Genomic DNA, 25,820 nt, shown 5'->3' on the forward strand with positions numbered 1-25,820 from the left:
ATTTATAAAATTTTTTGCACAGATGGATTGTAAATCGCGAGACGAATCTAATAATGCTAATTAATCCATGGTTAATCAATAATTATCGGATGGTTACTGTAGCATTACTGTTGCAAATCATGAATTAAGTAGGCTCATTTGATTCGTCTAACAATTTACAGTCCATCTATGTAAAAAATTTTGTAAATAAACTTTATTTAGTACTCCATGCACCTATCGAATTATTTGATGTGACAGTTTTTTTACATTTATAGAGTTTATGAGGTGGGAAGCCTCGAGACACCGCCTTTCTTTTCGGGCGGCAATGATTCCTGCACGGTGCCACCGGTCTGTGCTGGTGGCCGGCACGCCCGGCCCAGCACGGCGGCACTGCAGTCCCCATCAGAAGTCCTCCGCCTCCCCGCGCTACTCCGCTCCGCTCACCGGCGGTGGCCGGAGCGCCGGCGTACGTGCGTGAGCGTGAGTGAAGGACAAGGCTCCCCCCCCCCCCCCCCCCCGCGCTCCGGCCTGACAACTGACGCATTCCCCGGCCCGGCTAGCCGTGGCGGTTGGCACACCGGAGGCACAGTGAGCCTGCTGGTACTGGGAGTTTGGTGAGCAGCATTGAACGAGTCGGCGGCGGGTTCACATCCGCCTTTACCCAATCCAAGTAATGAAGACATCTCCCTCTCTGTTCCTCTCGCGGGCGGCTCGCTTTCTGGCCGCCCACCAGGAGAAGCTTTGAGGCAGCGCCCTCTTTTCTTCACCGCTCTGTGCTGGCCGATCGACCACGGCGATGCCTTTTGTTTCTTTTCTTTTTTTTGTGCGTTGTTGATCCTCCGTTGTTGAGGATGAGAAAGAGACTCTTTGCCCAGCAGGAAACATGGTCAAGCTGGTACTGCGGTCCGGCTGAGCTTTCAAGGCGTACAAAAAGAAAAAAAAACTACGAGGACAGAGGTTTCAGATAAGAATAAACCACGAGATTCGCAGATGTTTTGCGGATGGTGCTTGCAGTGCAAGCTGGGCGCGGCATCGGTCGCACAAATGGATCAAAGCGTGCCCGAGGAAACCTCCCTTTTCTCAGGGGCACAAGGTTTGTCCCCGGCCAAGACGCCGCCAGAGAATGGCAGGTAGCGGGAGCAGGCAGTGAGTGTGAGGGGAACGCGAGCAGTGAGGGTGAGGGGAACGCGAGCGGCGAGAGCCCATGCGCGCCCGGGGGAGCACGCGAACAAAAAGATAAAGGCGCGGCCATGCGGCGAAATGTGACGGCGGGGTGGGTCGATCAGGCGCGGAGATGCATGGGCGGGCGGAGCCCTTGTCGCTTTGCCAGGTAGTCGATCTCACTCTCAGACGCCGGTGGCGTCGTCGGTCGCGGCACGGCAGGGCCTCGTGCCCTCCGCGGCCGGACGCGCTCAGGGTGTCGCGTCGCGTCGCGCCGTGCCTGCTCCCTGGCACCGCGCTGTCGGCGTGGCGGCCGCCCTGGACGCGCCGCGCCGCGCCCGCCTCGTCGAGCGTTTTCTCGTTCCTGTGCGCAAGTAGTTGCTTGCAGATGTGTCCCCTGATCTGCTCTGATCGGATCAGATCGGAGAGCGCGGAAATCCTGCACAAGAGGCTGTACGGGTTCTGATCCATCCCGTCCCGGGACCGCCGGGGCCCGGGGGGCCGTCTGGCTTTGCCGTTGGCATCGCCGTACGCCCCTCGGCAAGCGTTAACAACGGCCGGCGGGCGTGCGTGTTGGCGTGGCGAACTGGCAATACGAGGGTTTCTCCAGCTTCTACGCTACGCCGTCGCGCGTCACGTACCGGACGCAACGAGCTAGCCCGGCACCGGCACTGGCTGCCAAGTACAGGCGGGTACCCCACCAGCTGACGTGCGACGCGAAGGTGGCTAGGCCATGCCGCGCCCAGGCGAGGCGAGCGAGCACCGGAAGAATCAAATCAAGGTGCCGAGCCGCCTGCCGGTGGTGGTTCCAACCGCCAGCGGCCGTGACGACGCACGCTATGCTATAGGGCGCGAGGTTACACATCAAAGGGTGGGTGCGGAACACCATGACGCCAAGAACTGCAGAAGCAACCAAGAGCACCAAAAGGAACATCTGCGCGGAGCAAATGGAAGTGTGCAGGCCCGCGGGCAACAGATAGATCAAGAACCGAGGCACCAACTTCTGAAATGCTGGCTGGCTGGCTGCTGCAAGCAGGCAAAAAGGGCCTAATCTTCTATTTCTGGGCTGAGCCCATACTCTCCCTTACCACACCCCGCCTTTTTCTTCCCGAAGTCCAAGAAGGCCTCTCGCACCCTTTGGGTTTCTTTTATGCAATCGGCCCACGGTATGAACCGAGCTAGACGGGATACTACTCACGCTAGAGCTAGCTACTCCAGTAGACAGTGGACGGACAGAACCTCCACCTTACCCTGCTGCAGAAAACTTTTCAAAGCCCGAGTCGTGCTTGTCTAGACTCTCACCAATCACGAACAGGAAACGTACGAAATCGGGATGACACATGTGAACACGAACGGAGCTCTGGGCTACGGTCCACACGCGCTAGGACGCGCGCGTTCCGATTCCGCGCGCTCAGAAAAAGCTTCTCCACGGTCTTTCAATTTTCAAATAAAGCTTCTTCAGACTTGAGGCCTGAAGAAGAACGGATGGCTCGATGCAGCTGCGAGCCTGTTTGATTTGTTTGCTGAGCCGGAAGGGAATGGCGGCTAATCTAAACGGTTTAGCGTCTGCCTCCTACCTACCGTCATGACCGGGACTTCGCTGGACGTTTAAGTTTGACGACCGGGACCTACGCTACTGACGCAAGCAGCATCGAGAGAGGATAAGAATAGGATCAGTGACTGAGGGGATGTTTAGTTTGTGAAATTTTTTTGCGAAGAGAATTTTACTATTTAGGAGTGATAAATGTAGACTAATTATAAAACTAATTACAGATCTCGCCTAGAAATATAATCGCGAGACGAATCTAATGAGAGTAATTAGATAGTAACTAATATATAATTAATAGATGGTTACTGTAATATTACTATTTGCAAATTATGAATTAAGTAGGCTCATTATATTCGTCTCGCAATTTACAACTCATCCGTGTAATAAGTCATTTTTTCGTCTACATTTAATAATTCATGCATGTAAGATTATTTTTTATGTGATAAGTAAAAAAATTTGGACGGAGCGTGATAAGTAAAATTTTGGATGGGAACTAAACAGAGCCTGAACAGAACACTAAAGGATTCACTAGCATATATTCCGACATACACTGATCGATCTGCTCCCGTGTGAACGAACGTCCACTTCGACAGCAGCGTGGTGTGCCCTTGACTTCGTCGAGATATATGAAGCTGCGGCGAAACTTCCTGCCCGGCCTTGTCCGTTTCCCCGTTTCCCACTTGTGAAGACGTAAGTCGTGCGTCCCCGTGCGGTCCTGGATCGCTTCTCGGCCAATCAACTTGTGGGTTATCATTTCAGGTTCAGGGGCTCGCGTCAAGAAATTAAAACGGCCGCTCTCGCCATCCGGCCCCTTGATTATTCATGCGTTGTTGGCGATGCTTGTTGCTGGTGGTTCTGTTGCTGTCGTGACCAAATGTCCTCGCAGATTAATGGCAGTGTTAGTACTTGACTGCAAACCTCTGTGTTAAGTAAGCCTATTTAATCAGTGGCGGAGTTGCCTTAACCTACTGTAGATCTCTGTATTTGACCCCGCTGTCCTAACGGAGCCGACCTCGGTGGCGTACTCGGCTGGCTTCGCCCCCTGGTCTATAGGGGTGTCATCGGCATAATTATCAAGACTATGAATCGAGCCGCATGAGTGTCATCATAATAACTCTATTATATCAACAAGTTTAATACTCATGACATTGCTATGACATTTCTATTAAAATTAACATTATTCAGTTATTAACTTATTAATATGGTGTTAGCATCATGGGGAGCAGTTGGCAGGGAGAGCTTCCCTATATATACACACTTCACGGGGCCGGGTGACCAGGAGTCCTCAGTTCCCATCGTTGTCTTCTCGTATGGGAATTGCGATTCGTTCGACCGAGGTGCCTAGGTGGTGTGTGGCGGCTGGCGAGGGTCCGAGGGAGGCGACTGAGTCACTGAGGTCCATCCAAGTCCAAGCAGGCGCGGCACGCCCGGGAGGCATGCACGGCGAGAGAGGTGCCGTCGCTCCTCGTCGGGGCGAGGAGCGGGCAGCTGGGCCCGGCGGGTCCCTCGGCCACAGCTGCTACTACTCCGCGGCGCGCGCCCAGTACGACGTCGCCGTCGTGGCCGCGGCGCTCACGCGCGTCGTCTGCGCCACCGACCCGATGGCAACGCCGCCGCGCGGGGCTGAGGCGGCGGCAGCCTCGGCGACGCCGCCGGCGCCGCGGCGAGGTACGGCACGGCCCCAGCCCCTTTGCTTGCGCGCTCACCGTTTCTGCATTTTCATGCGTGCGCGCCTGAATGCATGTGCTTTGCTTGTCCCGTCCCGTCCCGTACGTTTCTGAGTTCGCTGTTGTCACGGCCGGGTCATGACATGCGCATGCGTGCGTGCAGGGGGAGACGGAGGGGCCGGAGCGGAGGCGGAGCCGCCGCGGGCGCAGCATTACAGGGGCGTGAGGCGGCGGCGCTGGGGCAAGTGGGCGGCGGAGATCCGGGACCCGGGGAAGGCGGCGCGGGTGTGGCTCGGCACGTACGCGGTACGCCACGCCCGAGGAGGCCGCGCGCGCCTACGACGCCGCCGCGCGCAGGCTCAAGGGCCCCAGGGCCAAGCTCAACTTCCCCTTCTCGACGACGACGCCGTCACGGCCCCACCACCACGAGGCGGCAGCGACCGCGCGCCTGCTGCCCGCCGAGTCGCCGCCGGCGCCGCCGTCCCCCGGCTTCGCCGCCGCCGAGGACGTTGAGTTCCCCGGCCTCTGGCAGCACGCGCGCATACTCCAGAGCCGCAGCCACGCGGCCGTCGCGTCCGGGCCGCCGCCGCCGGTGGACGGGCACGCCCGTCATGGCATGGGCATCGGCAGCAGCAGCACATGGTGAACAAAGCGTCGCGCGGTGTACACGGTGCGTGGGATCTCGATCGTGCGGTTGGGCTGATGCTTCACGTCTTCGTCGCAAATCGTCAGCGCTGCGGACGACATCGTGTGGCATCGGCGTTGCGAAACGCGAGTGATGACAGAGCGCATCGTCAGCGCTTGCTTGCTCCCGTGCATCGCGTACAGTGTACGTGCACGTGTGGAAGCTCGCACACGCACATCCATGTACCGTGTTTTGTACAGGGTCGTACGACATTGAAGGCTTGGAAGGGTGCAATGAACCAGGTGATTAGCACGAGCTGGTGTACAGCCCCGGAGTGTCCAGAGTTATGCATGCGTGACAAGACGTAAAACACATGCTACCCTATCTCTATGAAAAAAAAGACCGGCGACCAAACTTACGTGAAAATTACACGTTTTTGCTTGTGTGCACACAAAACAAAATCAATTTCTGTTTTTTTGAGTGGAAACAAATTTAATTTTTTTTGAGAACGGAAACAAATTCAATTTGAGAGTGCTTCCACAGGCGCACGAATGAACTAGGCCTTGGGCCCTTGGAAGATGGGCTGTAGTTTTGAGCTCCATGGGCGTGCGATATTTGGCCCGAGACAACCGAGACCGCCCCGTGGGCCCACAGCAAGCGGCCCATCTTTACGACTGTAGCGCGTCAAACTTCCGCGTCACTTTCGTCTTCCCCAGTCGCCTCCGGGCCCAGTGCCCCCTCACTGCTCCTGTCCTGCTACTGCGACACACCGCCAGTCCGCCACTGTGACGGAACCGCTAAATTAAAACTCTAATCTAATTAAAGTGTAATGACCGTCATTTGAACACATCGGGCACATTAGCTTAACGGCTTAATTTGGCGATCCTTTCTCAACCCACGTCCCGATCGAAACAACACCGATAGTCCCACACGAAGGTGACGCAGATGGTACAAACACGACATACATTTGAAAATACAACAATATATACAAGACTCAACCGTAAATTTTACAAACCAAGTTTAAAACATACCTAATTTACAAACTTTACATTACTGAACTAAGGTTCGAACCGAGGTAAGAGTCTACGACTACCACACTTGTACGCCGAGGCGATCCCTAACTAAGTGTCTGGCTCCACAACCTCCCATCTCTCTGCGTCCCGACGGATGAACTTGACGCAGCAGGGACAGAAGTCTACATCTGAGTGCCCTGAAATAATATTTCAACAAAAGCCCTGAGCAACTAATACTCAGCAAAACTTACCCGACCAGTGGGTATAACCTAGCCCACATATCCAAACATGCAAGACCTTTGGCTGGTGATTAATTTGCAGAAAACAGCGACTAAAGTAAATCCTTAATTTCCACATTTTAGCTCCAGATTCTATATAAATTAACTATAGTTTAGTATTTGCTCAAACCAACTATAGCAATCATAAAGGTGCAATCCATAATAATTCAATATGTTCATTATCATATGTATATAAATATACTCATCATTCCATCATAACACTACGATGCGACGCAGTGATCAAGATGCTCATATCCGAGAGCGACTGACGGCGAATCGATTCGATTTAACCTTGCAAGGTGGACCTAACCAACACGGCACACAAAAGCCTCGTCGGACCACACGCACCAACCCTTCCCCTCCCCGCCTCGAACTACAGGACCGCCCCACCATCATATGATCAGCCGAGCTCAACATGAGACCACCAAAAGTAATACATGCATCCCCATTTCTCTGCGACTACTCGACTACCCCAGGAGATGAGATGGAGTCCTGTACTTTCGAAACAAAGCAGTACTAGGCTTACCGGTTTCGACTACCTCCTACTCCCGGCATGCGGTTAGTACAGTTCAAACATGATCAGCAGGGCCGACAACTGCTCGGTCCTTAACCGACACAGGTGGAACTACACCTCTCCCGCCTGGTCTCAGATTCTATTCTTTCTTTCATTCCAAGACTTCCATCCCAAGATGAGTAACTCATATATGGAAACATAAAAAAAACATCCTATATCTCGCGAGTAACCAAAAATTACTCGACTTCTACCGAACCCTATTTAGCATAGCATTTCTATCGTCCTATACATACTAGTATAACTCAAGGAAACCTAGGGCTCATGCAACTAGGGTTTCAAACAACTCCTAAACATAATGCACAAATAATAAATACATATCTAGGTGTCATAATTTTAATTAATAGGATGTGCACCGGGGCTTGCATTCGGGCTGCTGCTCAGAGCTAGAGTCAGACGGGCCTTGGGCCGGGTTCTCACGCCTCTCGTCCTGGGCTTGCTCCGGCTGCTCCTGCGGTGCCGCAATCACCTCGAACACGACGTCCTCAACGGCGGATGCTACACGAATGCATATGAAATAATTGAGTGCAGCTCAATGATGCAACTATTATACTTCAACTGGAATGCCCTGCGGACTGTCCGCGCCCAAGTGGCGGACCCTCCGCAGTACAACTCTGCCGACTCACCAGAACCAACTACCTCTCTGGACAAATTTCAATCTATACGGCGGACCGTCCGGCCCCCGTTGGCGGACCGTCCGCAGTTCACTCTTCCAATCCACCAGAGACGACAACGTCTCTGGACAAAATCCTAGACTCTACAGCGGACTGTCCGCTCTCCAATAGCGGACCGTCCGTAGTTCAATCCTGCGAACCCCACCAAAGACAATATCGTCTCTGGACAACTTCTAACCTGACCGGCGGACTGTTCGGCCCTCCTAGGCGGACCGTCCGCGACTCATATCCCTTGACACCGCACAACAGGCGGCAGCAAACGCGGCGGCGGCGGCCGTTCACCGGCGCCGGCGGCGCACAATGGAAGGGGAAAAAGGCCGGGGAGCACAAGGAACTCACCACGAATCCATTCCCGCGGTCGGTTCGGGCGGATGATGACCGGAGAAGCGGATCGACGGTGGAGCAAGCTTCAAGCGGGCTCCAATGGTGACCGGCGGCGGTTGGGGCGATTCCGGCCGGGAGAAGCCGGGCTGGGGGTTGGGGAAGGTGGAGGAGGTGCTGGGGACGATGCTCGCGCAAGGAATCGAGGTGTGGTGGCCGGAGGAGGGAGATCGACGGAAGGGAGCGACGGCGGCGCGAGAGCACGAGCGGAGCTCGTTTCTGGTCAACGTGAGGAGGAGGAAAGAAGATATGACAGGCGGGTCCCACAAGGAGGTAATATATCTGGATGTTAACTGGGCGGACCGTCCGCCGCTTCCTAGCGGACCGTCTGCTGTTTTCCTGGGTGTTACAATCCTACCCCCTTAAAGAAATCTCGTCCCGAGATTTAGAGTGAAGTTACTAATTGAAACGGAAGCGAAAGGTGAGGTACCTCGATAAGTTTGTAGCAATTCAGGACGCTTGGATTGAACAAATTCTTCCGTTTCCCAAGTGGCTTCCCGCTCGGAGTGATTCCTCCATTGCACTTTATAGAAATCACTGGTTTGATTCCGAGTTTTTTTTATCAGAAAAGCGCACTGCAACCTATAGGGATAAAAGCTAACAAGCTTTAATAAACAATTCAAAATGGACACAATGAAGCCTAAATAGACAAAGCAAAATGGAGGACACAATGATTAGCAGCACCAACCCTCAATTTATCATCTCTGTTCCTATAACGCTTGAACTATCTAACCAAATGTGCCGAAGTCACAAATCTTGTTAGGTGTAGTCTAGCTGTCCCGCGTGGTAAAGGTATTCCCGAGCATGCAAATATCATCTTATCTCCTGGACAAGATCATGAATTCAATAATTAACAAGTGACAATAAAATACAAATTACGAAAATGCATAAGCATGAGCACATTTACCATCAAACAAAGCAAGAGAGACCACAACGGAAGGCAAATCTCTAACATTATCACTGGTTCGATAATGAACTTCACCAGGACCCACACGATAACCAAATGATTCCTCTACAAAAGTCGGAACTTCTCCATCATAAAGAACTTCACCAAAAGGCTCCTCCTCAATAGCACATTGATTATTCTCCAAATGTTCCACCGCCACCTGACACTCTTCATCTGATTAACGAAAATGATACACCACAACTGTGAGTGCTTTATTAGAGCAATATATGCCACAAAAGGAAGAAACAGAAACTTCAGTTAAACAACTCACATTTTAATAGCTTTTCTGCTAAGCGTCTGAAGCGTGTCTTCCTATCACGTTTTGGACCATCACCTCCCCTTGAAAGCAATGACTCAAGTTTGTTCCTTCTATTGATGGCTCTCTGCTCCCTACTCACACCTCTTGTGCAATCAATCCGCCCCTTGTTTTGCAAAGTCTTTGCAGTCCTGAAGCAGGAAGTCAATGCAAATGCTTAGCAGAGCAACTAAGGCCCTTGTTATTGTAAGGTTTGATCATATTGTGCCAAGACCAATTAGAAAACTAAAACTGTACATTACCTTCTAACCTTTTTATTCTCAGGTTCACTGATAAATGTTAATAGTAATGCTACGAAGCAACATGTGCTCTAAATCAGCATCAAAATGACTTGATTCTTTGCATATAAATAAAGAAGGTTCCAGTTTACGGAGACCTTTGTGTTGTGTGGACAAATCAGAAAGTGGTGAAATATAGGCAGAAATTTCCTAGCAGCTGGCAAAAATTGCCACAGAGGGCACAATACAAAAGAATCAAAGACAGCAGAACCACTCCTACAACTATGGATCGGGAGAGCAAGCCCAAAAAAAGTTATTTGCAGAAAGAAGCCGGAATGAAACAGGGATAAAACCCTAATTTGTGTATGGGTGATTAGGTGTTATTATCTAAAAAACTCGACCTGTGGGGGGAAAGACTGCCCCCACGGTATTTCATGAAAGAAAGAAGACCTTTCTCACACAGGTCGAGAAAACCCCCGAACCCCCACTTCATCCGTACACAGTGCCCGCATCCCGTGAGAATGGACGATCCACGCACATGGGGGGACCAGCGACCAGGGGCGAGCCCATCTATGCTTTGGATATGAGGTGGGCGAGGGGTTTTTTTTGGTGTAAATCCCAGGGAACCCTGGTTGGTTGGCAGGACCAGCCCCTGCCCAACCACTGGGCGTATTGCCCAGCTTGCTAGGTGTTATTATCTTAAAACTTAAAAGGTTATTTACAGACTAATATAGAGCCCCATCCAAAATGGAAAAATTGATGAAGTGACATGCCTGCCGTTACATTTTCAAGCCAAACATAACTCAACCATGCAGGGTCGGAACTCAATTCAAACTGCTCGGTTAGCAATACCAATAGAACAGTAAGCAAACGAGTAAATAGACACTTCCATCACGCAACCTGTCCCCCACTAAATAGGCGAATCGGGGATGGATTTGGGGATCTAGGGTTGAGAGGAATCAATAGCCGTGAGACGCGTCCCAGACCATCCCCCGCCCACCAGATAAGCCGCCGCCGCCGCCGCCGGTTTGTACAGGCCGGAGTCGCCGCCAACCTAGATGCCCTTCACCCGTGAGACGCGTCACTGCCGCTGATGCGCGAGACGCCGAGATGGTTCATGTTCGTGCGACGCCACTGGGTGCCGGCGCAGTAGGGTTAGAGATCTCCAACAGAATCGGCATCACCGCTCGACTCGGGAAAAAAACGAGACTCCGACCAAAATACCTTCCAACGGAGTCGGCATCCGGCTCCGCTCACAATCCGGCTCGACATCCCAGCGCGCTCCTTCCGCATGTATCCCGAGCTAGCCCGACGACTCGGCATCCCGGCTCCCACAATCTTATCCACCTTCCCCAAGCCGCGCCCATGTCTCTAGCTCCCACAATCTCCGGGACAGCAGCAATAGCAGCCCGTCGCGAGCCTTCCTCATCCCACCTCGCGCCACCAAAAGCCCTAAAATGGAATCCCCACCCCCCCTCTCTCTCTCTGCGACCCCCGTTGAAAACAGTGACCGGAACGCCTCTCCAACGACCCTCCGGCGAGCTTCAGGCGAGAAAACGGCAGCGCTAATGGCCGACGCGGTGATCGACCCCCTGCTCCCCTCCCTTTGTGGGCTTGGTCCAGTGCGGAAAGCCCAAGAGAAGCACGACTAGCCCATGCTACATGAACAGCAAGCCCACTTGTGATGGAGCGAGAGTATGACGTGTGGGGTCCACCGAGCAGAGTAGTTTTCTTGCAACTGGAGGAGGGGATGGATGGAGAAGCCATTGGATCTCTCACTTTTAGCTAGCTAAATTTCTTTTACCTAGTCATTTAGCTAGGATTCTTAGAGAATCTTTTGGAGATGCTTTTAGTTCCAAGTTGTGAACGACTGCTAGCCTGCCAGGCGGACAATCTGATTGTTTGGAAAACCGTTGCCGTGTTTTTGGCAATTTTTTTGAAAAGAAATCTTGCTAATTAGGAGTATTAAATAAAATCTATTTACAAAACCTTTTAACGGATGAGTCTAATTAATCCATAATTAATTTATAATTAGCGGATGATTACTTTAAACACATTAGATTCATCTCGCGAATTACAATTATAAATTTTATTTAATACTCAATGCATGTGTCAAAACGTTCGATGTGACATTTTTTTGTAATTTTTTGGATCTAAACACACCAATCCAAAGGCCATTGCAAGCATCAAAAGGAAAAGCCCGTTCTTGAAAAGCTTCCAGCTAAGTCCAAAAAAAAGTAATTATGCAAGTCGGCCTAAAAGTTCCAAACAAGCAAAATCACCGCCAAGATAGCGATTCAATGATTGGGATCGGCAATTAAATAATTTTTCTACATCAACGCGGACCTCGTCATATGAATCGCATATGCATATGCCATATGAACATTATTTTAGCATGCCTTATTTCTATCCACCATGTTCTTATAATTCATGGATGTCGTTTCCTCTTAAATATTTTTGTCCAGATTATATTACCTATAAGGAGCCAGTAATTAATGAGTCATCACTGCAAATAATGACCATTTCCATCATAGAAATCGGTCTACGCAAAAAAGAAATATAAGGTGATCAAACAAGTCTGTCGTGTCAAGAGAGATGGTAGATTAAATAAAAAAAATCAGATTTGACACTAGATAAAAAAAGCCGATCGCTGGAAAAACTTTGGCTAGTTCTGTTAATCAGATTGTTCCTAATGGAGACCACACTTCAAATGATATAGCTGAACAACAATCAAGTTCGGCTGGGACAAAGGTAAGAAAAAGAAGACCGACAACACACCAACCAGTCTAACCGGTTCTCATATTGCTCTGACCGGTGCACAGACCGGTCTAACATACCGGTCTGATAGGTGTATCTAGCAAGTCTGGAAGTTATTCCAAAGACAAGAAGATGATGAGGCCGAGTTTTGAGGAACTTCTAGTCAAGTATGAGAAGAAAGCAGTTGTTCATAAGCAAAAGAATCAGCCATGTAGTATTAGAGATGCAAACTCACCATCAAGGCATCGAGGGCAACAAAGATCTAGTCAACAACAAGGTAGCTGTGCTACCACACCATATTATTTTGTTGGGTCACATATGCCATTGTCTTTGTTATATCCTTATTATTGTGCATCGAGTGACTATAGTAGTATATACATGCAACCATACATGATTTCATATCCAAATTATGGTGCACTACAACAACCGATTGCTTGCAATAGTAAAGTTAAAGCATGTACTAATATTAAACAATGTGAGAATAGCAACAAGCAAGATTCTAAGTATACACAGCCGGGGTGGTGCCCCTCAGGCTTATCTCACACTCAAAAGAAAAGGCTGCAACACATGCGCAAGCAGGAATCGATGGAGCAACAAGCGGAGATCGAGCCAATGAGATCAGCAACTACGAAGAAAGTATGACGGTCGAAGCAAGTTGTTTCATCATCAGCTTGAAGTAGAGCAAGTTATGGCCGATAAATTTTATCGCCCTTGGCACAAATATATGGCCGGTGTATTAATCATCATCGTTCTTAGATAATTTTAGTCCAGAAGAATATTTTTTGCATGCAAGCATCGCCAAAAAATAGCGGGGCATATGCTGACGATCAAAATTGGCAGCAAACACAGAGACTTCAGGTAAATGCTGGATACTTCGTACATCTGTTGGGACGTCCGATCGTTAGCCCAGATACTCCGTGTATAAGCCCGACAGACATGGCATGTGCCGAGGCCGATCGGTCTGACCGGTCGAGCCGACCGGTTTGACCGATCCAAATAGAGTTCGAATGTAATTAAGGTAATTTGTGTGTTTTAAATATGTAAAGAGCTTCCTTGCAGGACAAGAGCTCCCCACCCTATAAATATAAAGGGCCATGACCGATTGAGTGCATCCAATCGATCAAATACTTTTTTTATTATTTTTACCTTTTTCTTTGCCCTAATCTTTACCTTCATCTCCATGTTGTTCTTCCTTCATCTACATGCCCTAATCTTTGCCCTAATCTTTTCCAAGCCTAGGGCAACCCAAGGTGTGTCTGCCCGACGGGATCCCTCCCGTATAGGCATTTATTGGATCCTCGTTAGGCTGCCCCGATGAGATCGGTCTGATCGGTCTATCATACCGGTCTGATCGGTTGGTGTGGCGGTGCTGCAAGGTGCGCTGCTGCATGCTGCACGTTCAGTGCTCGGTATTTGGCGCGGCATATTTTGGCGTCAACAAGATGTACATATGCATAGATATATAGAGGAGCATAATGAGAATTGTACAGCAATAAAATAGGCAAAACACTGTAGACGAGTACAGTTATGAAAAATTTCTGTACGAGGTCTATATACCTGGTTCAGATTACAAATGTGTTTCAAAGGGCCCAAAAGATTCTGAGGAAAAAAAATTGATGTCTTTGGTTTACTAAGCAGCACTGGATGCATTGTTAACTGCTAACTTGGAATGTATAGCTAGCTGGCTTGCTCGGTGTAGGTTGTGGCTGCAGTGTGCTTGTTTCAGTATCAGCATCTTGGACGATGTATTGTTCTTGCGAGAGGAAGTGTTATGTATTATTCAATTTACCAACTTAAGAGTTGCAGTTGTGTCCCTATTTTTAGGTGCATAGATTTTGCTTGCTCCTGAACTGAACATGGACTCTGACAGTAGGAGTTGGCAACAACTTTTTATGCCAATCCGCACTACCATGCTGTAATTTTCAGATCTCTCCTTGTTTCTGAAGATCGAAATCTGAAGCTGCCACTGAATTGTAATGATAGACTTGTTGAACGTACACTCGTGAACCGAACTGAACATGCAAGCAAATTCTTGTGGAGATATTTTTATTGACTTGTCATAAGCTTTGGGTAGTGTTATCGATCCTGATCATGTGCTAATATGCTTGATACTTGCAGCTTGGAGCGCTGGAAAATGTTGGAGGAAGATGATAAGTAGGCTTTATTTAATTAATTGATGCTGTCAGGAGACTACAGGTGACTTGTATTTGAATCTTTGCTCATCTTTTTTTTTTCGTGTGACATGGAATTGTATTCGTAGACATTGTGCTTGTGCTTCATCAGATCCTAATCCCTGAAAATTTGGGGGATCCATTTGCCAAGGATCTTATACTTTCTGTACTTGGATATACTTGATCGATTAGAAACTTCATGTGTTTGTGCTTTCTTATTACTGTTACTTTGTTCAAATTTTGTGTGCCCCTATCATCGCACGGGCTTACAACATTCATCTTACGGGCCATAGAGCTGACACATCTCATTCTAAAAACATGTTCAGATTTGTAAGTAAATACATCACCCATCACAGAGAAACAAAACGGCGCCAACAACTCAAAGTCAAATTTTGAGCAAACTTCTATATTCAAAAAGTTAGTCCCATTCGGGATCTGTATTTAGTAATAACAGTCAAAACTATTCTAGACGTATGTCAAAAAGATGCTAGATGAACAGAACAAGAATAACGATAGAAATATATATAGTTAGCTACCTGCTAGATCAGAGGTACATTGGATACTCCAACAGTCCAACAGTTGATTACCGATGCATCAAATACTTAAGCGAACTTACTAATTGCAACAGTCAATCACATAGAAATCCCTACAACAACTCCAGTCAAACAATCGGGGGGGATTTCTTTGAGAAATGATGTGTGGTTGGTCACAAACCCTCTGATCCGGTCATATTCTTTGACTGCAAAGGTCACTTTACTTCACAAAAATGAAACTTGGTGGTGGACGTCTGTTTACGGGCCGCAAGGGGATCAAGAAAAGCTGATGTTCCTGGATGAGTTGCAGCTTATTAGGAGTTCATGCCTGGACGCTTGGGTCGTGTGGGGGGATTTCAACCTAATCTATCAAGCGGCTGACAAAAACAACCGCAGGCTGAATCGACGACTAATGAATTCCTTCAGAGATTTTCTAGGCGAGGTTGAGCTACAAGAATTACACCTCAAAGGCCGTTTGTTCACCTGGTCTAACGAACGTAACAATCCAACACTTGAACGCCTGGATCGTGTTTTTGCTTCAGAGGATTGGTTCTCTGCTTTCCCAGACCATGAGCTATCGGCCCTAGCATCTGAATGCAGCGACCACGCTCCTCTACTGCTTCGAACAGACTCTGTTCTCCCCCACTGCAAGCGCTTCCGTTTCGAGAACTTTTGGCCAAAGTGTGATGGGTATCTTCAGGTAGTTCAGGAGGCCTGGAACACGCCGTTGCCTTGGTCGCCAAGTGTGGTCGATGCTTTCAGGTGCCTTGATTTCAAACTCAGGCACACAGCTAAGGCTCTCAAAAGCTGGAGTGCGAGGCACATTGGCTCTGTGCGTCTGCAGCTCGCAATCGCAAAGGAAATAGTGCTTAGATTAGATGCTGCTCAAGATCACAGAACTCTCGCACCGCATGAGCTCACCCTGAGAAGAAAGGCCAAGCTGTGTTCTCTGGGACTCGCCTCTTTCCAAAGGATGATCGTGCGCCAGCGTTCCCGTATCACTTACCTCGCCGAAGGCGACGCAAACACTAAGTTCTTTCACTTACAGGCTTGTCATAGAAGTCGCAAAAATTACATCACGAAGATTCGTACTCCTGATGCTTTCATTTTCAAAGACAATGAGATGGCTCAGGCCATCTTTGATCACTTCGATTCTATCCTGGGGACGCCAGGCTCCCAGGAACTCAAGGTGGACTTTGACAGCTTGCTCTTGCCAGCGCTCGGTGACTCCTGCTTCGACCACTGCTTTTCTGAGGAGGAAATCTGGGAGGCGATCAACGACATGCCTGTTGACAAAGCTCCAGGGCCAGACGGTTTCACCGGCTTGTTTTATAAAACCGCATGGTCGATCGTTAAGGCGGACATCATGAGGGCATTCTAGGCCATCTGGTCGCTAGACGCTCGGAGCTTCTTCTTGGTTAACCAGGCCTACATGGTTCTCCTTCGCAAGAAAAATGAAGCAGATGAAATCGGGGACTTTAGGCCCATCAGTTTGGTCCACAGTTTTGCGAAGCTCTTCACCAAGGTCCTTGCCCGACGTTTGGCCCCCCACATGTGCAGTTTGGTTAGACCGAATCAGAGTGCTTTCATTCGGACTCGTGTTATCCATGAAAACTACAAGGCGGTCCATTTAACAGCCAAGTTTCTGCACCGTAGCAAAGTCCCAAGCTCACTGCTCAAGATTGACATTGCAAAAGCGTTTGATACGGTGAACTGGGTGTTCTTGCTAGAGCTACTACAACATTTTGGTTTCTCCAGACGTTGGGTAAATTGGATTTCCATCTTGCTTTCTTCGGCAAGCACAAGGATAATTTTAAATGGCAGCCCGGGACGGAGGATTTGCCATGCTAGAGGTCTTCGGCAGGGTGATCCTCTATCGCCCCTTTTATTTGTGCTAGTCATGGAAGTCTTGAATGCTTTGTTGCATCTAGCTGATGAACACGAGTTGCTGGACAAACTACACCCGAAGATCGGCAAAAGGATTTTCCTATATGCAGACGATGTTATCATCTTCTCTTCTACTGAGCAGCATGACCTAATGCTTATTAGGATCATTCTGGAGATTTTTGGATGTGCTTCTGGTCTCAAAGTGAATCCAAACAAGTGCCACATCTCCCCAATACAATGTGACCTGCAGGCCACAGCCAATCTGGTCGCAAATTTTCCTGGCAAGATTGATCCTTTCCCAATCAAATATTTGGGTATTCCACTTGGGATCCTTAAGCTTCGCAAATCGGATCTTCAGCCCCTAGTGGATAAAGTCGCCAATCGACTTCCGCGATGGAAGGCTGGAATGATGACAAGGGCAGGTCACACAGTTCTGATTAAGAGTACTCTCTCTGCCATTCCAATTCATACATCTTTTGTTGTCAAACTCTCACCATGGGTGATCAGCAAAATTGACAGCTATAGACGCAATTTTCTGTGGCGGGGGGCGGGGGAAGCTAGAGGTGGCCACTGCTTACTTGCTTGGCCGAGTGTTTGTCGCCCCCCAGACATGGGAGGCTTGGGTGTTATTGATCTTCACCTTTTTGGGCGCGCTCTTCGCATGAAATGGCTGTGGCAAAGACGCTCTGAAGATGCTCGCCCTTGGCATAATCTGCCTGATGAGAAAGACAGGATTGTGGAGGCAATGTTTGAGGCTTCAATTTACGTGGAGGTTGGTAACGGTCGCAAAGCGTGTTTTTGGACGGATCGATGGTTACAGGGGCGCTCCATTTCGCGCATAGCGCCGTGCCTTTCTAAGGCAGTTGGCAGCAGGGCCAAAAGGGAGCGTACGGTAGCCGAAGCACTGACCAATAATCGATGGACTTTAGACATTTCGGGCGCCCTGACCGTGCAAGTAATCGTAGAATATCTGATGATCTGGGACTTATTGAGTGAGGTACACCTTAATGACAGTTTGGAGGACCGAGTGTGCTGGTTTTGGACCCCGGACAAAATATTCACTTGCTCCTCGGCTTACAGAGCGTTTTATGTTGGGCAATCTCATGTTAACGGCGCAAAAGTTCTCAGCAAAACAAGGGCGCCTGGGAAATGCAAGTTCCTCCTATGGTTGGCTTTGCATGATCGTTGCTGGACGGCAGCACGCCGAAAGCGACATGGTCTCCAGGACGATGATACTTGCATCCTCTGCAATCAGGAGCCAGAGCACATTGATCACCTACTGCTTCAGTGTTCCTTTTCTCGAGACATTTGGTTTGGTGTCTTGAGTTGGTTCGGCTGGGGTGAGGTAACACCCGGCACTCAAGCTGTTAACTTTGCGGATTGGTGGACTGCGGCAAGGAAGCGTTTCCCCAGGAGTTCTCGCAAGGGTTTTGACTCTCTTGTGGTCTTAGTATCTTGGCTCCTTTGGAAAGAACGAAACAATAGGACTTTTGATCGTCGGGCGCGGTCAGCACGAGAGTTTCAGGCCGCAGTGGGTAATGAAATTGTCATGTGGATTCAAGGCGGCTTCAAGAGTCTACAGGTGGCAGCCGTTGTTACAAATGGGTTTTTGGGTCGCCTAGTGAGTTCCTTTCCAAACGCTTAACGAGTGTGTTTTGAAGGGTTGGTTCCCTCCTCTGTAACCGACCTAGAGGTCGTTGTAACTTCTTTTCTTCCTTCTTAATGAAAAACGTGCTCATGCACGGTCGCGAAAAAAACTCCAGTCAGACTTGCATATTTTCTAGACAGGTCTGACAATTACTTGCTAGATAGTTTAGAATAACAATAGAGGTCCGCTAGATATTACTTGCAAAATGACCATAACTATGAAAACTTGATACTCCAAGAGACTGCCAACAACATGAGACGACTAATGCAGTTGCCTTCCAATAAGCTCGGGCACATGGTACCTACTCACGTCAAGGTCACCATGATACCAATATAGCTTTGCCACGGGCCACCTGTCATCCAATATTTTTTTCCCAATATAAGCTGGTTGTTGAATAAAATGGGCTAAGCTACAACAAACAAATTACCATGAGGAAAGAGAGAATAAATACCTGTTTTCCTTGGTCGCCCCACCAACATCTATGAGTTCAGGATGGTCACATTCACTGTTATCCAAAAATATATTTTTCAATGCAAATTTGCAGAATAAGTAGTATGCCTTTCTTAGTATCCAGATATTTATATACCAACACTTTTTTTTAATGCAAGTTCATAGAATAAGAAGTATTGCTATGCCAGTCCAGCAAGCATCGAGACTAAAAGGGCAAAAAGGGTACCTTTCAGATGGTAGCGGGAAATTAATCACTCCTCTTAAAACTTGAACAATCTTATGCTTCGGCAAGAGAGGAGTTACTTCAGTTCCATCATAAAAGTTCATGCCAACAAAACCCCCATCAAAATTAATAAGAGGACCTCCAATCCCAGCCTAGTACAAAAAAAGGCCAATATATTGGGAAGATAACTCTGATTCCAATGTAACTATATGGCCTACTATGCAATAAAATAGAAAGAGAAGTTCACCACAGTACATTCTTGATTTTATAACTATATGGGCTACTATGCAATAAAACAGGAAGAGAAGTTCACCACATTACCTTCTTGATTTTACAAGTGGACACCCAAATACCTTTGCAAACAACATTGCTGCCCTTGCTGGTCCGCTTCACTTCACCAATCGTGGCCATCAATGGTCCATACAGAGCATCACGTCCTATCGCTACTACTTTTTCAGATGGCTTTTGTGCTGTTTTACTGAAAATGTCTTCTTTGCGAACAGCATTGAAATTCTTCTTGACACTGACAATAGCAATATTATAGCTTAAATTATAGAATTCCAATGTCCCACTGCCACGTTGATTCGGTGGGAGAAACACCTCAATCTGCAATGACGAAGTGAACTCAGATATCCATAGTGTATCGTATAACCTAAAAGACCAAGATATTTGTTGGGGCACCAACCGTCAGGGTTTTATCAATGACATCTTCGTTATGATGATCTCTAACCAAACTGGCTGAAGTCAGGATGACAGTGCGCGTAGCTTTGCTTCCATGCCACTTTATAAGCAAGCCTGTGCATACAAAAGACCTCACATTCCCTACACATTACAACTTAATTAGCGACGATAGAATGCTAGAATTGAAAAGTAATGAGCATGCCGCTATAAAAAAACAAACCTTTGAATGAAGTAAGTGAGACAACACAACGAGATATATCTTTCACAACTTTTTTTGGAAGTCGGTCCCAGACACGCTCCAAAGGAAAACTTGTTTGATGACCATAAGGAAACCCTTTCCAAGCGAGTAATTCACCAAAGCGTTCTTCAAATTGATTAAGCAATCGCCCATTGACTTTTTAGAAAAAACATGATCATAAATTAAGTATAAAGAAGCGCACAAGGGGATAACAACAATACTAAAATAAATGGCTTACATTCAAGCACAAGTGGTGGTGGCATGGGATAGCCACGAGCTTTTATCCTGTTAATAGTTTTCATAAACCCTGATGCAATACGATCATCATTAGTACTCAGATGGCATTATTCACATAATATTCTGTGCGCAATGATCAAACAGTTAACGTTGAAATGATGGCTTCACACCTGATGGGACTACGCTTGATACACCTTCAGGCAACTTATATTCACTGAAGTCGGGTTGTTTAGGACTGCAATAGAACACAGTATACTTGTAAAAAAAAAATAAACACACATGAACTAGCCCAATAGCAAAAACAGTCGTACCAATACATGAACCGAATTGTATGAAAGGCACCAAATATGAAAAAGGGATTAGGAAATCAGGACAAAAAATATTCAACAGATGACATGAGAGGATGGAGCAAATTCTAATGTAACAAATATAGGTTGCACTGTCCATATTGCCAGATCGATTTATCTTTTAAAATCTTCCTCATTTAGACAAATAGAATAATCATGGAACTAATTTAGTAACAGTAGACGAGGTATTGACGCTGATTAACATAAGGTTGGGCATCAAGAACCAAATTGTTTTCAATCCAAACATTACCGTGTGAAAGCTCCGAAGGCTGTGCTGCTAAAAGTATTACTTTGTGAAACTGTTGAGGCACCATTGCAGCTAGTATAAAAACTGTCTTACCTTAAACAGGGAAGTAGAATAGGAGACCAGATTTGGAACAAATATAAATAAGCTAAGTGGAACAAATATAAATAAGCATTACAAAATGTTCCAAAATGTTCCAAGCGCTCACGAAGTAATTCCAGTGGTAGGAAGCGATATCTCACAATTGTATCACCATGATCATAAAATTCATAGATCATCCCAAGAAATCTTGCATCTTGTAGAAGTGGCCCTCCAAGTACAGCCTATAGTAAAGGCAAAGTGGTAGGATTTAATTATAAAGGAAAATTGCATTTTTTTACTTTGATACAAACAGTGATACTTTAAGATCACCAATATGATATCATTGCATTTATTTATCTAAAGTTTTCCATGATGCCAAAAAGCAACAAACAGATCAACAGCGCTAGCATACTGTATTCATATGTTGATGATCAGGAATCCAGGTGTTGACGCATACTCTACATGGGGACCCATGCATGGCCATCACACTGGGAACAATGTAGGCACGCCCAGCAGCTAGCACACTATCATCGGGAGGCGCATATGTTTCAGGTGTTGCCATAAAATTCAGATCTATAGGATCAACATCCAGGAGGCCCAAGCACGTGACAATAGCAATATCACCATCATATAGTCCCAAGAACCCATCAGTAGTTTTATCATAAAGGCGCACTGCAACCTGTACAGATAAAAGCTAACAAGCTTTAATAAACAAACCAAAATGGAGGACACAATGAAGCCTAAATAGACAAAGCAAAATGGAGGACACAATGATTAGCAGCACCAACCCTCAATTTATCATATCTGTTCCTATAACGCTTGAACTCTCTAACCAAATGTGCCGAAGTCACAAATCTTGTTAGGTGTAGTCTAGCTGTCCCGCGTGGTAAAGGTATCCCCGAGCATGCAAATATCATCTTATCTCCTGGACAAGATCATGAATTATAAAATAATTAACACATGACAACAAAATACAAATTACGAAAATGCATAAGCATCAGCACAATTACCATCAAACAAAGCTAGAGAGACAACAATGGAAGACAAATCTCTAACATTATCACTGGTTCGATAAAGAACTTCACCAGGACCCACACGATAACCAAATGATTTCTCTACAAAAGTCGGGACTTCTCCATCATAAAGAACTTCACCAAAAAGTTCCTCCTCAATAGCACATCGATTCTTCTCCAAATTTTCCATCGCCACCCGACACTCTTCATCTGATTAACAAACATGATACACCACAACAGTGGGTGCTTTATTGAGCAATATATGCCGCAACCGGTAGAACCAGACTTCAAAGTTAAACGACTCACATTTTCTTATCTGTTCTGCTAAGTGCCTGAAGCGTGTCTTCCGTTTTGGACCATCACCTCCCCTTGAAAGCAATGACTCAAGTTTGTTCCTTCTATTGATGGCTCTCTGCTCCCTACTCACACCTCTTGTGCAATCAATCTGCCCCTTGTTTTGTAGTGTCTTTCCAGTCCTGAAGCAGGAAGTCAATGCAAATGCTTAGCAGAGCCACTAAGGCCCTTGTTGTAAGGTTTGATCATAATGCGCCAACACCAATTGGAAAACTAAAACAGTACACTACCTTCTAACATTTTATTCTCAGGTTCATTGATAAATGGGAATACTGACAATCATAATGCTACGAAGCAACATGTGCTCTAGATCAGCATCAAAATGACTTGATTCTTTGCATATAAATATAGAAGGCTCCAGTTTAAGGAGACCTTTGTGTTGTGCGTGGACAAATCAGAAAGTGGTGAAATCTAGGCAGAAACTTCCTAGCAGCTGGCAAAGATTGCCACAGAGGGCACGATACAAAAGACTCAAAGACAGCAGAACCACTCCCACGACTACGGATCAGGAGGGCAATTCCAATAAAAGTTGTTTGCAGAAAGAAGCCGGAATGAAGCAGGGAAAAAGCCTACTTTGTGTATGAGCGATTATGTGTTATCATAAAAAGGTTATTTACAGACTCATATAGAGCCCCATCCAAAATCAGTTAAAGAAGTAACCTACCTGCTGTTACATGTTCAAAGCCAAACATAACTCAACCATCTTCTAAACACGAAAGCGCGTCCCGCCCCGGGCCATTCTCTGACTCCTCGTTGCGCCACGTCGCCCGAAAACACAACAAGCGAACGATCGGACCATCCAACGGCCATGGGAGCGAGCGCGGCCAGGAGCGCAGCGCGGGGGCCAGCAGGCCGGTGACCGGTGGCAGCCAATGCCGGGGAGGCCCGGCCAGCTGCGAGGTGACCGCGGCGTCACGCGGCCAGGCGCAGCCGCCATGGCCTGCCGACCACGGGGCCACGCAGTGCGGCCAGCTCGCCATGACCGTCCGACCACGGGGCTAGCAGCCCTAGGCTCAGCACGGCCGAGCAGCCGGTCAGGCCGGCAACAAGCAGGTCCTCTCTCCCGTGTTCACACCTGCGCTGCTTTGACCTCGACGTCCGCTTCACATTCGCCTAGCAGGTGCTCGACACAATGCCGTTAGTACACTTGAAGCTGTGTAAGTTTTCCTTTTGCTAAAATAAAAGGATTTCCTGTTTTATTTCCTATGCGTAATTTCCTGCTTTATTTTACTGCTGTAACAAGTATAAAATTGACAGACAATCCTCTACTCTGCATGTTGTTTGAACAGCCGGCTGGACAGAAATTCTCCCTCTGGGCCTGTTCCTTCTAATCTGAAGAACCTCACCAACGTAACTGAGCTGTAAGTTGTTTAGTACCATTGGGACAGACAATCCTCTACTCTGCATGTTATTTGAACAGCCGGCTGGACAGAAATTCTCCCTCTGGGCCAGTTCCTTCTAATCTAAAGAACCTCACCAACGTTAGTGAGCTGTAAGTTGTTTAGTACCATTGCATTTGTGACTATGTATGGGAGCATTCAGTCATACTTAAGACCGTATTGGTATATTTCAGCAACTTAGCCAACAACCAGCTCACTGGACCGTTGCCTGATCTATGAGGGATGGAACTTCTCAATTATGTGCAAGCAATCTGCACTATGAAAGATTTCTTCTGCTAACTGAAAACCATCACTGAACATGCTTAACCTCAAATTCTTCCACCGTATATCATGATATGAATATACTTTTGTATATCATTTAACTGATTGGAGGAATATGCCTGCTATTTTTATGTTTTAAAATATAGCCTCGATTCAATCATTTAAGAAAAAAAATGTCAAACACTTTTCCGACAGGCCATTCAAATGCCTAAAAACAGCTCTTCTACCATGTACACATAGCACTGGCCTACAAGGCAGGGCGCGGCAATGCCGCGCCGTCTTTCTAGTGCAGAGTAGGATTGTAGGAACTCAATTCAAGCCGCTCGGTTAGCAATACCACTAGAACAGTAAGCAAACGAATAAATAGACACTCACATCGATCGCGCAACCTGCCCCCGATTAAACAGGCGAATTGGGGACGCCGCCGCTGGTTGGGACAGACAGGAGTCGCCGCCAACCGAGATGCCCTTCGCCCGTGATAATTGAGTTTCCTTGGAAAAACCCGCCAGGCGAAAAGGGGCCGGCCCGGTGATGACGCCAGCGTAAACTGCCCCAAACTCTTCGGCCCAATTCGCAGCTTCAGCCCAAACGAGACGGCCTTCACAGGCCGTTCGAGCCTCGCTTGGGCCGGGTCCTCGACGGCCGCCGCTTCATTCATCGTCCAGTCCAGGTCTCCACTCTCCAGCCGTCCTGACCAGCACGCACGCGCCGGACCTAGCTAGTTGGGAAGTTTAAAATTCCAAAACTATCATATTAAAAAAGAATTTTACATGTATGAAATATTAAATTTAGATGAAATAAAAAATAAATTGCATGGTTTTCTTATAAAATACAAGACGAATCTAATGAGCCTAATTAGACTATAATTAGACACTAAATTGCTACATTGATTACTACAGTACACATGTACTAATGATAGATTAATTAGTTTTTATAAATTTGTCTCGTAGTTTACAGACGAGTTCTGTAATTAATTTTATAATTAGTCTATATTTAATATCTCAAATATAAAAAAATGTCATTTAAAAAAATTTACGGAAGCAACTAAACCAGCCCCTAACATCCACGGCGTCGTGCCCCACCGCCGGCGGCGCTCGTCTCTGTTCCGCCGCCTGCGGCCTGCCTGTCGGGGCGCATCGCGGTAGCCAACCCCGGCACGCCGCCCGTCAGTTCAGAGTTTACCTGTCCGTGCCTACGGCTACGGCGGTAGATGCGGATCGACTCCGGCGCGAAGCCTCCACCCCACACACAGTGGCAAACGGGCGTTTTTATTTTTTATTTTGTTTTATTTTTTGTTTTTCTTGTTTTTTTTTTGCTGTGAAGAATCGAACGCCAGGCTCAAAGTAAAGCTGGACCGACCAGAAAACAGCGAGCGTTACTCGTGTCACCCGAAAGCTAAGGTACACTCTAAACCCCATTGTTTAGGAAAAAAATCGAGTGCACCCCGGGCGCACGGCTCCTCCGTGTGCCCCTGATGCTCACTACGTGTGCATCTGCTGGTATTCAGAGGGTGATTAGGGACTGATGGTGTGTGATTAGGCGAAAAAAGTTAAGTGGAAAAAAATTACAGGAAGCACAGGAACCATTAGATGCATGGTAGATATGGTACAGGTGGTGACATGAGAGGTGGGGGCGCACGGAGAAGCCCGTGCGCCCAGGGTGCACTGATTTTTTCCCCCGTTGTTTACGAGCTGCAAATAAAGATCTAGTGGCTTCTCCCGTAGCCGTGGATGAAACTCGTGCTCCACGCCGGCCTATATCGGGCATCCGTCTGTACCGCGGCCGCCTGCCTTTTCTTACGCCCCCCACCCAGTCCAGTAATGGAGTTCTCCACCAGAGGCTATGATTTCCCTTTATTACTCGTGGGGGCATGCATGATCACGAGCAAAAACAGCGGCGACTTTGGAAGCCAGCAGG

At 47.5% G+C, this 25,820-nt stretch overlaps 1 protein-coding gene and 1 long non-coding RNA gene across 2 annotated transcripts; one reads left to right on the top strand and one right to left on the bottom strand.

The window, feature by feature from the left end:
• Nucleotides 1-18,484: 18,484 nt before the first annotated feature.
• Nucleotides 18,485-22,945, bottom strand: LOC120662755. The gene is made up of 14 exons (XM_039941835.1): nucleotides 22,917-22,945; nucleotides 22,195-22,364; nucleotides 21,886-22,098; nucleotides 21,664-21,800; nucleotides 21,288-21,554; nucleotides 20,954-21,117; nucleotides 20,374-20,417; nucleotides 20,205-20,273; nucleotides 19,949-20,122; nucleotides 19,733-19,869; nucleotides 19,369-19,653; nucleotides 19,051-19,199; nucleotides 18,826-18,879; nucleotides 18,485-18,726 (listed from the first exon to the last, which is right to left on the bottom strand). The coding sequence occupies exons 1-14, from the start codon at nucleotides 22,943-22,945 to the stop codon at nucleotides 18,636-18,638; spliced, it is 1,983 nt and encodes a 660-aa protein (XP_039797769.1). The 3' UTR covers nucleotides 18,485-18,635.
• On the top strand, nucleotides 22,943-23,814 carry LOC120661201. The gene is made up of 2 exons (XR_005669822.1): nucleotides 22,943-23,399; nucleotides 23,532-23,814. It is a non-coding gene; the product is annotated as an uncharacterized LOC120661201 (long non-coding RNA).
• Nucleotides 23,815-25,820: the final 2,006 nt, after the last annotated feature.

The sequence above is a fragment of the Panicum virgatum genome, chromosome 2N (assembly GCF_016808335.1).
Source record: "Panicum virgatum strain AP13 chromosome 2N, P.virgatum_v5, whole genome shotgun sequence".
Classification (NCBI taxonomy): Eukaryota; Viridiplantae; Streptophyta; class Magnoliopsida; order Poales; family Poaceae; genus Panicum; species Panicum virgatum.

Excerpts from the sequence above, each read along its gene's own strand:
- LOC120662755 (XM_039941835.1), bottom strand. The coding sequence starts at position 22,945 with ATGGTTGAGTTATGTTTGGCTTTGAACAT. Across the intron at positions 20,274-20,373 it reads ATCAAGCGTAGTCCCATCAG|GGTTTATGAAAACTATTAAC; the intron begins GTGTGAAGCCAT and ends GTATTGCATCAG. Across the intron at positions 20,123-20,204 it reads ACCACCACTTGTGCTTGAAT|TCAATGGGCGATTGCTTAAT; the intron begins GTAAGCCATTTA and ends TTTTCTAAAAAG.